The sequence below is a fragment of the Bombus vosnesenskii genome, unplaced genomic scaffold (genome assembly GCF_011952255.1).
Source record: "Bombus vosnesenskii isolate JDL3184/JDL3185 unplaced genomic scaffold, Bvos_JDL3184-5_v1.1 scf7180000016273, whole genome shotgun sequence".
Taxonomy (NCBI): Eukaryota; Metazoa; Arthropoda; class Insecta; order Hymenoptera; family Apidae; genus Bombus; species Bombus vosnesenskii.
The window spans coordinates 205,114-220,471 of record NW_022884342.1 but is presented as its reverse complement, the minus strand read 5'-3'; the positions used below and the strand labels follow the sequence as shown (position 1 = coordinate 220,471).

The 15,358-nt window shown below is 39.4% G+C and overlaps 1 protein-coding gene across 1 annotated transcript; it reads left to right on the top strand.

Annotated features, from left to right (window-relative positions):
* Positions 1-610: 610 nt before the first annotated feature.
* On the top strand, positions 611-15,138 carry LOC117242280 (homeobox protein Hox-A4). The gene is made up of 2 exons (XM_033508821.1): positions 611-2,576; positions 12,029-15,138. Exons 1-2 carry the CDS (start codon positions 1,634-1,636, stop codon positions 12,715-12,717), a joined length of 1,632 nt encoding a protein of 543 aa, XP_033364712.1. The 5' UTR covers positions 611-1,633; the 3' UTR covers positions 12,718-15,138.
* The last annotated feature ends 220 nt before the right edge of the window (positions 15,139-15,358 follow it).

Here is a 15,358-nt window from a genome sequence, read left to right as displayed (position 1 = left end):
CTATTCCACCGTACCTTCGCACATCGCTCTATTCATTCGTAATTACACTGCGAATTTCTCTAGAAATTTATGGTTTCATCAGCGGAAATACGATAATGGTTTCTAAATAGAGATTTGTTTCGCTACTTAAATCAATTATTTTACCTAAGATACGTTGCGCATTTTAATTAGACGCATTGTGTAAATATCCGCACATTTAACGAATACGCAGCTTTGCTCGAACGATCTAACGCATCTATTACTAAGAGGAACCTCCAAATACGATAAAAGCCGCGTCACCCTAGCGACATCTGCCAATTAGCATGGTGATATCATTTAACCGCCGATGTGACGATCTCAATAACGTTAGACAGCATCGGCGTGGTTTTCGTCGAGCATTGACCATGCTGGCGTAAGATGGATTTCAGAAGGATGGAGGCGGGTTAAGGAGATCCGTAGGAGTGACTATACCGTTCTAGGTACCCTGGAGTATGGCCCCATAAGGGCACAGGATCCACGCTTTCCGTGGCAGGGGTTGGTCTCGTGCTTCCGCGGAGTGGGGTTAGCTGGCGGCAGAGTAAGAGGAACGACGAGGAGAGGGGGTGTCCCGGCTCTCGGCAACGGCTCGAAGCCAGCCGGTCTCGTTGGACCTGGAGGGAGTTGGGAACAGAGTTGCCGGAGTTGCCAGACGAGTTTCTGCCGAGGCAGGACGAGCTCACTTTCATGGCTCTCTGACAGCTTGGCCGGCGGTCGATGGTGCCTATGTTCCTCGGATCGAATCGCTTGAAAGAATCAGTGTGAAGTGAATGGGATCGATCGGAGTTTGAGAAGGTGTCATATGGTGATCGGATATTTCAGCGGAATTGAAGATTTAACGAGCGATTGGTAGAACTTTTCCAATGCATCGAGGACATTGATCGAAAGTTAGAAAGATTATCGTCGATAAAATAGTGTAAAGTGTGTATGATTAGGAAAAAAAATTGTAAAGAATTCTAACGTCATAGAGAACGAGTGCGTAGAAGAGCTCTGGTGACCGTCGCTCGCGAAGGAGGCACGAAGAAAGAAGTTGGTGCACCTGCCGCAGTGGTTCTCGTGGCGCCACTCACGTGTTGCATGCGTGCCGCGCTATCCATCATGGTCGCAAGCTTGGAGCAGCTCTGATTGGTCGGTGCCGCGGTCACGTGGTATGGTAATTGGGCTTCGGTGGGCGGGAAGGAGTGAACGAGGCCGCGGAGCTTCGTGGAAGATCGCAAAAGTGGCGGAAGGAGAGGAGAGGATAAGCAGCTGTCCACCGGGAGTCTGCTACTCTCCGTGGTCTTGCTCTTTTCGCTCGTTTTCTCTCCCCCTGTCTTTCTCCCTTTTCCGTCTTCTGCGTCTAGACGCGGTACCCTTTCCCCTCCGGTGGAAAAAGTCACCCTGCTCGCGGCGGCAGAGAGGGATGTCGGCCACGGGCCACAGTGCAGTGCGGTGTATACGCTTCCAACAATGAATATCATCAACATGGAATCGTGAGATTCTATGAATTAAACCTGGAACGTCGACGGAGGGTCGGACGAACTGAAAAGGTACCGTGACTACCGTCGATCATTGTTTGGCGTGTAACGAGAGTCGAATCGTGGAATCGGCCGTCGCGAGACGAGAAGTCCACGCAAACATGAGTTCGTTTCTCATGAATCCATCCACCGGCGGTGGATATCATCATCATCAACACCAGCAGGCAGCTAGCAGCCATCATTTGGCCGCGACTTCCGTGATGGTGGATCCAAAGTTTCCTCCTAGCGAGGAATACAGTCAGAGCAACTACATCCCGTCCACTGGAGCGGAGTTCTTTCCCGCCAGCGGGGGTGGTCACCACTTGAATCATCCGCAGTCTCATCAGCTACAGTACGGTTATCATCAACATCATCATCAAGCGGCGTCCACTCCTTATGGAGCGTCGTCCGCGGTGCAGCTAAACGGCGGCTATGCCGGCTATGGTAGCTACTATGGGCCGCATCATCCTCATCATCAAGTGCACGCCGTTCATCACGCGAGCCTGCATCCTCATCATCACGCGGTGGGCGCCTTGGCGATGCCGCCGGAGGCTCAACAACCGCCGCTCACGTGCCCGTCGTCGATGCAGAACCAGCAACAGCCACAACAGCAGCAACCACCTGTGTCCGCATCGACTGTTCTCGGCTCCACTCCGCTATCACCGGGTATTATGCAGAATCATGTGCAGCCGCCGGATAGTCTTCAACATCATCAACAGCCGAGTCAACAGCAGACACCGCACGAAAGTAACGCGTGCAGTCCGGCGAGTTCTAGTCAGCTGCATCGTGACAACTCGCCGGATCTTCAGCAGCAACCGTCTACCGGTCAACAGTCTCAACATATACAAAACTCGCAGCAACAGCAACCGACGCAACAGCAACAACAGAACCAACAGCAGTCGCAGCAACAGCATCACGTGGACGAGGGCTCCGATCAGGATGACATGGAAGATGATCAAATGATGGACGGGTCGCCGGGCATGCTGGAGGATGAGGAAGAGGAAGAGGAGAACGGGGACCGTGTGATTTACCCGTGGATGAAGAAGATTCACGTTGCTGGTGTCGGTGAGTTGGAACTTTCAACGCCCCTTTTTATTCCTACAACCCAGTGACGACAAAGATTGAGCAATTGTAGCATGGTAGCTCAATTTAGACAGGTCTCACCACGAAATATGCTATTTCCAGTTATTTGGCGATTAAACGTGCAGGCTTTAATTGAATTTTAATTGATAGTTTGGAAATTATAGGTTAGAAAATGGCACGATCTTTGTCCGACGGAACATGATGACTCTATAATCCCAGGTTTTACTACTTAAAAACGTACTATTCGTCTATGTTCCATTGTCGCATAACCTATTCTGATATTTCGTATACTCTACCGTATTATGCTACATATTCCATTGTATTATTCAGCTTTAAACCAGTTTCTTTGCCTTACTTCAGCGTGTTCTCAGTTTCATCGTGTTTTCTGACAATCCGATTCATTGCACGTGTTCGCTTTTTTGTCGTTATTAGCTCATTATTAAACGTCTGACGATAAAAACATAATCGCCATGTGTTTACCGCACGCCACCGAGCGCATGACGAGAGTTCGGAAGCGATGTTGCAGGATTTACCTGTGAAACTAATACGCCGAGGCCGCAAGGTGACGCGTTACCGACCAGTCGGAAGACTGATGGGCTGCAATTTATCGTTCCACCTTCCGATCACCTGTGCGAGATTTTAGAAGCCTACCCATTTACCACCTATTCGGTTACGCTTAGTGCCGCTATTCTTCATCTCGTATCACACGTCAACTTGAGAAATAGCGAACTTTAAGGGCGATTCTAAACAGAAATATTAGAAAAACAGACAAATCGATGGAAGGTTTATCCTATTGTTAGAAATAGGGTTTAAGCATAGACGCGTGTTATACGATCTCGATCATTTTTTTTCTTTCTTTTTTTCCATTTTGTTTACCTGCTTGTAGCTGGTTCGCGTTACAAACAGATAGACTTTCCACTAAGAAGCTTCTAATAATAAACGCATAAAAATTATTCGCAACTTGTTATATTTCTCGCACGAGTGAATGTCGTCTGTCTTGTTTTTTAAGAAGATCGATATCGAATAGAAAATGTCGAGGAATTACACGATAACATAGTACACAAGCTTGCAATACTATTCATTGGAAACGCGGCGTGAGGAATGGCATGAGTGGTACGTGTAACGAACGTTGCCGTCTGCGGCAGGCATTTCGCAGAAGGATTATGAATCTACAAAGGGAATTTTTGCAACGTAATATGCCAGAGAATTGGGCTGCCTTTGCAGCCTCAAATTTCTATTCCGTTTTGACCGGGGAAAGTGCTGTTCATTCCAGCTTGCAACTATTTCGCTTTTCAGGCCGTTCTACACGGATACTATCGAACCGGAATATCATAATTCATATTTCCAGGTAACAAAAAATATCATCGATGAAAGAAGCACGGCGCACCGTATGCGAAACAAGTTTTTAACGCGTCGTTCCACCGTAACAAAGGTTTTCTTCCTACCTTTTTTCCTCAATGTATTGTAAGCTCCGTTGGAATCGAGCTATGGCTAGTTGAAAGCTCGATAGTTAAGAAACGATTGGAAAAATAGCTTTGAAAATTATTTGAAAATTATTCACGTATCTGGATAGTTTTGGAAAATTTTATTTCGATTTTATTCTTTTCTTGTTTTATATAATTTATCTGGATATTAAAATATGGCGCTTTCTTTAATTTTGGTTATATGGTTTTCAAAAATGCTTAGAATATTCTTCTATATAGTTTTATATAGAAATTGTTTACCAAAACTTACGTAGAAGAATGCAATATAATTCTAATTCGTCGTGGCGAACAATCTTACGGGTCATATTCTTCATTTTCTTGCAAGAAGAGAAAGTTCTATCAACTATCAGTATCAGCATATCATCTATGACATCCTGTGTCATAACTAGACTGAGGATATTTATGTAATTTTATATTGTTATAAAGTTTAAAGAAATTTAGATTGAGAATTGTTTTATGATTTACAAATTACAAGTACTTTGCTTCCAATAGCTGATATCTTTTTGCACATTTATGTATCTTTAAATTATCCATCAGTGCACAGAAAGTTAGTTCTATCAGCTATCAGTATCAGTATATCATCTATGATATTCTGTGTTATAACTAGACTGAGGATATTTATGTAATTTTATATTGTTATAAAGTTTAAAGAAGTTTAGATTGAGATTTGTTTTATGATTTACAAATTACAAGTACTTTGCTTCCAATAGCTGATATTTTTTGCACATTTCTGTACCTTTAAATTACCCACAAATGCACAGAAAGTTAGTTCTATCAGCTATCAGTATCAGTATATCATCTATGACATTCTGTGTCATAACTAGACTGAGGATATTTATGTAATTTTATATTGTTATAAAGTTTAAAGAAGTTTAGATTGAGATTTGTTTTATGATTTACAAATTACAAGTACTTTGCTTCCAATAGCTGATATTTTTTTGCACATTTCTGTACCTTTAAATTACCCACAAATGCACAGAAAGTTAGTTCTATCAGCTATCAGTATCAGTATATCATCTATGACATTCTGTGTCATAACTAGACTGAGAATATTTATGTCATTTTATATTGTTATAAAGCTCAAAGAAGTTTAGATTGAGAATTGTTTTATGATTTATAAATTACAAGTATTTTGCTTCCAATAGCTGATATCTTTTTGCACATTTCTGTATCTTTAAATTACCCACAAATGCACAGAAAGTTAGTTCTATCAGCTATCAGTATCAGTATATCATCTATGATATTCTGTGTTATAACTAGACTGAGAATATTTATGTAATTTTATATTGTTATAAAGTTTAAAGAAGTTTAGATTGAGAATTGTTTTATGATTTACAGATTACAAGTACTTTGCTTCCAATAGCTGATATCTTTTTGCACATTTCTGTATCTTTAAATTACCCACAAATGCACAGAAAGTTAGTTCTATCAGCTATCAGTATCAGTATATCATCTATGATATTCTGTGTTATAACTAGACTGAGAATATTTATGTAATTTTATATTGTTATAAAGTTTAAAGAAGTTTAGATTGAGAATTGTTTTATGATTTACAGATTACAAGTACTTTGCTTCCAATAGCTGATATCTTTTTGCACATTTCTGTATCTTTAAATTACCCACAAATGCACAGAAAGTTAGTTCTATCAGCTATCAGTATCAGTATATCATCTATGATATTCTGTGTTATAACTAGACTGAGAATATTTATGTAATTTTATATTGTTATAAAGTTTAAAGAAGTTTAGATTGAGAATTGTTTTATGATTTACAGATTACAAGTACTTTGCTTCCAATAGCTGATATCTTTTTGCACATTTCTGTATCTTTAAATTACCCACAAATGCACAGAAAGTTAGTTCTATCAGCTATCAGTATCAGTATATCATCTATGACATCCTGTGTCATAACTAGACTGAGGATATTTATGTAATTTTATATTGTTATAAAGCTTAAAGAAGTTTAGATTGAGATTTGTTTTATGATTTACAAATTACAAGTACTTTGCTTCCAATAGCTGATATTTTTTTGCACATTTCTGTACCTTTAAATTACCCACAAATGCACAGAAAGTTAGTTCTATCAGCTATCAGTATCAGTATATCATCTATGACATTCTGTGTCATAACTAGACTGAGGATATTTATGTAATTTTATTTTGTTATGAAGCTTAAAGAAGTTTAGATTTAGATTTGTTTCATGATTTACAAATTACAACAAGTACTTTGCTTCCAATAGCTGATATCTTTTTGCACATTTCTGTACCTTTAAATTACCCACAAATGCACAGAAAGTTAGTTCTATCAGCTATCAGTATCAGTATATCATCTATGATATTCTGTGTCATAACTAGACTGAGGATATTTATGTAATTTTATATTGTTCTAAAGTTTAAAGAAGTTTAAATTGAGATTTGTTTTATAATTTACAAATTACAACAAATACTCTACTTCCAATAGCTGATATCTTTTTGCACATTTCTGTATCTTTAAATTATCCACAAATGCACAGAAAGTTAGTTTTATCAACTATCAGTATCAGTATATCACCTATGACATTCTGTATCATAATTAGACTGAGAATATTTATGTAATTTTATATTGTTATAAAGTTTAAAGAAGTTTAGATTGAGAATCGTTTTATGATTTACAAATTACAAGTACTTTGCTTCCAATAGCTGATATTTTTTTGCACATTTCTGTACCTTTAGATTACCCACAAATGCACAAAAATTAGTGTAGTTGGTTAGAATTCCTCCTTTTGTCTCACCGATATGTTGCAGATGTACGTATTTCAAAAGTGACACAACTGAAACAAATTCTTCAGCAGAAGCGAATAACTATAATTAGAAGCTTACAAAATTATCATTCGATACCAAACACTTAGTTGACAACAGAATAACCTGCAACAAACAATAGTCAAATATTATTTCAGTAATGTTCCATGCCTGGACCTTGGAACCCTCCTTTGGCGATCTTCACGTTCTTCCAACAAAGGTCTGAATTATTTTGATTTGATACGATATGCTCGATCCTGAGAAAAGAATCGCAAGCTCCAAATGCATGCTCGCGGAGCGTCGTCATTTTTATCCGCAGGAGTATCATTTTCGCGCATAACACGGTCCTCGCTTTCACGTTCAGTGCCGGTGAAGTCTGGTATGCGTGTCCGACGGCCTGTCGGAGACTGCAATCTCTCCCCCTTTGGATGTTCGAAGCTCAGCGACCGGACGTTGCTGTTAGGAGGGGCTTCTCGAGACCGTCGGTCAGCTTCGGAATGGAATGTGTCTGCACAGATTCTAAACTGAACTCGCTGCCATGCTTCCTCTATCGTGCTCCTACGGACCACCAAGGAACGCATCTAGCATGCCACGCGAGGATTGACGTCGCTTGTGATACGACCAACGAATCGATGCACCAATCTCTTCTCGTGTGTCACCTTCGTCGCGACCTGAACCGATGCTAGTGACGAGCCACGATGGTCACTTCTGATATCGAGTCTCGGTTACAACTCTTTAGAAGAAAACCATAGAACTACGATAGAGGCTTGTGATAAGGCGAGAAATAAATGGGGTGTAAAGTGGACGAGGAAATTGTACTGTAGAATTTTGTTTGGGTTCATCGAGGGATGTGCAATTCATGATATCAGCATTTAGTGATTGTCTTCATTATCTGTGATTTTTCACCTATGCAATAGGCGTTGATGCTCAAAACAATTGAAATAATTGGGTTCAATAGACAGTTGGTTGAATCAGCTTGCATCAATAAATGGAATTCTTCTATTCAGATTGGAGTTCATTTAACATTGGAGCTCCTTCAACCTCTGCATTATTTATGATTTTTTGTTTATGTAATAGAATTTTAAATTTATGTGAATAGAATCAAAAGTTATTTTATTTGATGCTAATTAACATTTTTTTAAGTTTTGCTGTAGAAGCTTAAATAATAAAAAGTGATCAGAAGAACAGAGAGTGATGGAAGGGGTTGAAAGGGTGAGATAAAAGTATACTACAGTTGGGTCATCCAAATTTAATATGGGGGTTGTGAAGAGCACAAAACGATTAGAGGATCGTTGTTTGTCACTTTGATTTTTACACCCACTTCTTATGACTGTGCATTTTTTCTCAACGACTACCTTAAAGTCAATCTTCATCGCGGTATCAGACGAATAACATGTCAATTTATCAAGCACATGAGACTTTCTCGCTTCTGTTCGTTCAATTGTGTAACGTTGCTCAAATGATGGCATCTGAAATAATGCGAAGATAAGAAGTTTGATATTATTTGGATATTGTATGATCTTATTTGTAAATTTGGAATATTGATGACTATATAATATTTATTATTGTCTCTGGACTATGAAAATACCAAATAACTTCAGACTTGCACTTCTTCAAAATGCTTTCTTCTGAACAACTTACTTTCAATTTTACTGTACATACAATATTCATATTGTTTCACAATCAAAAGGAACCATTTGAATTTATCAAATGTATGTTGGAGTATCAAAGCAAATCATCATTCTTTTGACTAACTTCAGCTTGCTCTTCTTCAAAATGCTTTCTTCTGAACAACTTGCTTTCAATTCTACAATGTACGTACAATATTCATATTGTTTCACAATCAAAAGGAACCATTTGAATTTATCAAATGTATGTTGGAGTATCAAAGCAAATCATCATTCTTTGACTAACTTCAGACTTGCACTTCTTCAAAATGCTTTCTTCTGAACAACTTGCTTTCAATTTTACAATGTACGTACAATATTCATACTGTTTCACAACCAAAGGAACCATTTGAATTTATCAAATGTATGTTGGAGTATCAAAGCAAATCATCATTCTTTGACTAACTTCAGACTTGCACTTCTTCAAAATGCTTTCTTCTGAACAACTTGCTTTCAATTCTACAATGTACATACAATATTCATATTGTTTCACAATCAAAAGGAACCATTTGAATTTATCAAATGTATGTTGGAGTATCAAAGCAAATCATCATTCTTTTGACTAACTTCAGCTTGCACTTCTTCAAAATGCTTTCTTCTGAACAACTTGCTTTCAATTTTACAATGTACGTACAATATTCATACTGTTTCACAATCAAAAGGAACCATTTGAATTTATCAAATGTATGTTGGAGTATTAAAGCAAATCATCATTCTTTTGACTAACTTCAGCTTGTACTTCTTCAAAGTGCTTTCTTCTGGACAACTTACTTTCAATTTTACTGTACATACAATTTCCATATTGTTTCACAATCAAAAGGAACCATTTCAATTTATCAAATGTATGTTGGAGTATCAAAGCAAATCATCATTCTTTTGACTAACTTCAGCTTGCTCTTCTTCAAAGTGCTTTCTTCTGGACAACTTACTTTCAATTTTACTGTACATACAATATTCATATTGTTTCACAATCACAAGGACCAATTGGAATTTACCAAATTTATGTTGGAGTATCAAAACAAATCATCATTCTTTGACTAACTTCAGACTTGCACTTCTTCAAAATGCTTTCTTCTGAACAACTTGCTTTCAATTCTACAATGTACGTACAATATTCATATTGTTTCACAATCAAAAGGACCAATTGGAATTTACCAAATTTATGTTGGAGTATCAAAGCAAATGATCATTCTTTTGACTTTTTGCCTAAGAAGAGATAACTTTGATAATCCGGCTCAAATTTCGACGAATATTTCAGCAATTTTCCTCAGCTATTTATTTCCACACTATATGATCTTATTTGTAAATTTGGAATATTTATGACTATATGATATTTATTATTGTATCAGGACTATGAAAATGACCAAATAACTTCAGACCTGCGTTTCTTCAAAACGCTTTCTTCTGAACAACTTGTTTTCAATTTTACTGTACTTACAATTTTCATATTATTTCATAACCAAAAAGACCAATTTGAATTTACCAAATTTATGTTCCCATTCTTTTGACTTTTTGCCTAATAACTTTGATAATCCTGCTGGAATTTCAACGAGTATTTCAGTTATTTGGCGCTCGAGCAACACGGCCTTGAAATATCGGTCAGCCGATTGGAAAATGTAGAGTCAGTTGTTTCAGCGTTTCACTGGAGAACGATGGTGTCGGTGCACGTGTCACGCTTCTTTATCCATTGCGATCGGTGATCGCGCGTTCCATGAAGTCGAGCGTGTGCCACCAGACGGTGACACGTCGCCTCGAGACTATCGGCAATAGTACAAGTCTTAAAATAATGATGCTTGTCACTGGTCGAAGCCTGTACTCGTTCGAAAGCTGCAACAAATTTAACATTCAGATAGTACGACTTGAAAATGCTCACATGGATGCACGTTATTAATTGTCTGCTGTGTTTTTACTTCCCATTTGTTATCACGATTCACTTTCGGTTCTTTTTTTTTTCTTAGCGATTAAATAAACCTTTATTACACACGAAAATCTTGAACAGTATCTCGAGATTGTTAATTTTAAATCGTCCAGTTAGAGTATTCAAGTTTCTTGAAATAGAATTATATTTATACTTTAAATGTAATAGGTGGAAAATCGCGTTATAAAGAAGAAACGTCAAGAGTGAGAGAGAATGTACGATAAAAATCCGATTGTATTAAAGAATTCATTCATCGAGTTATTTCTTAAGTCGTTTCTACACGTGTCGCGGATAAATAAGAAAAATCGATTGCCGCATATTAACTAGAAAAATCACACGATAACATCGGCGTGTAATTGCTTGAATAATCGCTTGGCTATTCGTGGCGTGCTATTTTCTAATGACAGATAAGGTCGAAACGATTACTTGCTAAAACTCTGTAATCGTACAGAGAAAGCTAATCATATTTATTCATCATTGAATATAACTTCTGTTATTAAATAGGTTTGGGAGTTTGGTTTTTTAATGGATTCACGCAGATTCAAGTTTTACGTTCTATATTTCACCACCATGTACCAGCCATCTGAACACTCCGGATATACTTAGATAAATAACACGTGGTCGACGCGTAAGACAATGCAGCGTCGTTAGAAGTCGTACCAACTTAGCTTGTAGGAACTAGCGATCATACCAACTTAACGTTTCTCAACAATTTCAAGAATATATTATATCTAATTTCTCGTTATATTCTCGGTCCCCTTAAAAACAGCCATATTTAACCATACGATTTTAATAAATTCGACCAGATATTGGTCTCTGGAAGCCAGTCAACTAACTTCACTCGATTATTTCTAATTCCTCGTTATATTCTTGGTCCCCTTAAAAACAACCATATTTAACCATACGATTTTAACAAATTCGACCAGATTTTGGTCTCTGGAAGCCAGTCAGCTAACTTCACTCGATTATTTTAATTTCTCGCTATATATTCTCGGTCCCCTTAAAAACAACCATATTTAACCATACGATTTTAATAAATTCGACCAGATTTTGGTCTCTGGAAACCAGTCAGCTAACTTCACTCGATTATTTTAATTTCTCGCTATATATTCTCGGTCCCCTTAAAAACAACCATATTTAACCATACGATTTTAATAAATTCGACCAGATTTTGGTCTCTGGAAGCCAGTCAGCTAACTTCACTCGATTATTTTTAATTCTTCGTTATATTCTCGGTCCCCTTAAAAACAACCATATTTAACCATACGATTTTAATAAATTCGACCAGATATTGGTCTCGAGAAGTCAGTCAGCTAACTTCACTCGATTATTTTTAATTCTTCGTTATATTCTCGGTCCCCTTAAAAACAGCCATATTTAACCATACGATTTTAATAAATTCGACCAGATTTTGGTCTCTGGAAGCCAGTCAGCTAACTTCACTCGATTATTTTTAATTCTTCGTTATATTCTCGGTCCCCTTAAAAACAACCATATTTAACCATACGATTTTAATAAATTCGACCAGATATTGGTCTCTGGAAGCCAGTCAACTAACTCCACTCGATGTCTCTGTTTGGTTCTTGCAGCGAACGGCTCGTACCAGCCAGGGATGGAGCCGAAGCGACAGAGGACCGCGTACACGAGGCACCAGATCCTCGAGCTGGAGAAGGAATTCCATTACAATAGGTACCTGACGAGACGGCGACGGATCGAGATCGCTCATACCCTGGTGTTGTCCGAGCGGCAGATTAAGATCTGGTTCCAGAACCGGCGTATGAAGTGGAAGAAGGACAACAAGCTGCCGAACACGAAGAACGTGCGCAGGAAGAACGCGAACGGTCAGACAGCGCCGCCGTCTGCGAAACCGGCTAAGACGCCGGCCACCAGATCGAAATTGGCAACCGGGAACAACAACAGTCAAAGGAAGAACAACAACAATTCCCCGTCGAGTGGAATCGACGCTAGTTTGGACTCGGGCGTTGGTTTGACGGACATGGCAGACGTGCACGCGGTCAACGCCGCTCTTCCGCATACGAACGTGGTTCATCCGAGTTTCCAAGGTCACCCGCATCCTCTGGCCCATCTTCAAGCACAGCTGAGTCATCATCATGTGAGTGGCATGATGGAGGGCCCGACGGGAGGACCGTTGGGACACATCGGCTCCGGAAGTATCAGTCCTCTTGCCCCGGCGACCAGTCCATCTGGACTGTCGCAGGTCTCCGCGCCCATTCCGCCACCGGCGATCAAGTCCGATTACGGGCTAACGGCGCTGTAACATCCGTCCGGGGAACCGGACTGTTCAAGTCGACTGCCCGGCTTTGTTGGTACTGCTGCCCAGGAGTTCGTTTCTGTTTGGTCGTAAAAGTATTCGTTTTCAATTCGTTAGCTATTTATCGAGTGAGCTGAAGTTTCACGAAACCATCGAACAGATTGGGCGAATGGAAAACGAGGTGGACAAGTTGTTTCAACGATTGAAGAACAAAGTTGGCTACTACTGAACGCATCAGGGTAGACACTTAAAGAGGAAGAGCTGCGTCATCCTTTGATCCTTGCTGCAACGAATCATTGTTTGATGGATGATCTGCCGGCAAGAAAGAGATTCGAGTAGCCGGAAGCGCGGATCCTCCATTACAACCAGCGGCGGTTCTCCAGGACGAATTCTGGCATAATCTTGCGTTGGCCTAGAAAGGAACATCAGTTACTGGAACGTGGTCTAGAAGGCACGGTGATTCGCGCAAATCGTCTATTGTGTCTCAGTCGAAACAGTGACCTGAATACACAAAGGATGGCACTGAAGTTTCCTGCGGTCTTTCTCCTTCCCAACACGGCTGAGTCATCATCATCTGGATGATACGGCGGACGATCGAGCGGCTGGTCTGGTAAAACAAATGGGCGCTCACGATGTCGCTTACTAATTTTCTTCACTCCCGGTGCTCTCTGACCGTTGGAGTTCACACTGTCTGTGACAGCAGCGTCGAGGTAACAGGGATGCTAAACAACGTCTTGCGCTAGGTCTTCGCAAGTAAGAAGTACATGGCGCGTACTTGAAGACTGAGTGACGATGTCGAGGACGTTTGTCAAGTGTCACTAGGTGTAGAAAACAGGGTGCAGGATTTACAAGCTCTGGTCAGGAACTGATAGACACGGGACAGTTTATAAAAGAGTGTGGAAAGATGTGAGTTATCGTTTGAAACCTCGTGAAAGAACGTCGGGCCGGACAACTGGCGAGTGTTCGTGCGTACCGTTGAAGAACCGCAAAGTTTCTTCTTTCTAACGATCGAATTCTCTGCGTTTCAAAAGCTTCTTTCCTTGCATTATTTCTATTGGGTTCTTGTAACATTGAGACTTCCGCGAAAATTGATTCAAAATATTTCACAGCACACTATAAGGGTTTTCAAAAGTCGAAGCTTCGAATCCAATCTTCCACTATGACTCTTCCGATAGATAACCGCCCCTCGATCCAAACGTAAAAAAGGAGATGGGAAAAAGGGGTCGATTCGTTCCACGACGCGTGAAACTGTACATACACCTGGATAACGTACGCCATGTATATAGTCGTGTAAAGAAATTCTTATTGCTATGTGATTAAAGTGCATCGTATTTCGTATGTCATTACGTAAGTGTGCGGTCTTAGTGTCTTAAGTATTCGATAGGGAACTGTCACAGAAGGTTCCAGCCACGGAAACACATTTATGTTCAGCAAGCGTGGACTCGTTTCTTCGCGTAGAAGGGGAATTCGTTTCAAAGGAAATGTACAGTGACGCCTGCGTTTCGATATGAACGTATTTATGCAAAAATAAGAGAGACAAAGTTAATAAAGTAGTGAAGAAAATAACTGAGAATATTTGTCTGTAAATATCATGCGGAATTAGCTGCGTTTTCTTTCACTTTAGCGAAAGAGCTAGAACTCCACTTCGCAAGATCCTATTCCCATAGAAACTTGATTTTCCCCATTCCTTTTCAAATTTCCTGTTAACAGGCCCGTTCGTTTGTTCAATCGTTGTTGAATTTGCCAGAGTTGTTTGCTTATGGAACCGGAGTTCGTTGTCCGGGGCAAAGTGGAAACTTCCTGTACTCGTCGGACAGGGCGTAGCGAGATCGTCGGACCGAGCCAGGCTCTGGCCAAATCTCCTGAAATTCACTTGAAGCTCGCGTCACGTGCATGTTGTAAATAATGCTGCGAGATATCGTCTATTTTTATCGAGAAAGTATACCGAACGACCAATAACGAGGATTTAGGTTACAAACAGAAAAAAAAAAGATGTAGCAGGTGGCGTCAAACGAATCGATGTATTACGAGAGAGAGAGAGAGAGAGAGAGAGAGAGAGAGAGAATAGCAATGAAAGGTTGATTCAAATGCACGGAGTCGCTGTGACGATATACCAAAACGATGTTTATCTGATTAAATATAAGAATATAAAGATATTAAGAAACATTAAACACGTTCTATCCCGAGTGAACGAGGATGAAAGGCGATCCTAGTGTAATTAGCCAGTTCTAAGCAAGCAAGTGCACGAGTTTACAAGAACGTTCTATTAAGTGTGACATTATATTCCTTGACATTCTACCGATATAATGTATATAGCCTGTACGATAAGAATCGGCACACTTCGATAATTATCTTTATATTGATCGTAGTGATCGATTAAGATACAATCGTGAAGTAAATTCAATCAATAAATAAATGTTTCGTAATTTACAATAACGTCGTGTTTCCTAAAAAAAAAAAAAAAAAAAAAAAAAAAAAAATCGACATCCTTCCATCTAAATTTGCATCGAAAGAATTTTGTACTTTTTTTTTTTTTCTTAAGAATCCAGTGATTCTATTAATGTCAACTTATCGTTATCGTATCGGGCATAGCCTAACTGGTTTTTAGTTAACTATTATCATCGGTTTAGTTGCTTCTACGTACTTA

What these genes read in the sequence shown, in the direction of transcription:
- LOC117242280 (XM_033508821.1), top strand. Translation starts at nt 1,634, where the DNA reads ATGAGTTCGTTTCTCATGAATCCATCCACCGGCGGTGGATATCATCAT. An exon ending in GATTCACGTTGCTGGTGTCG is followed by an intron (nt 2,577 to 12,028) that starts GTGAGTTGGAAC and finishes TGGTTCTTGCAG; the next exon opens with CGAACGGCTCGTACCAGCCA.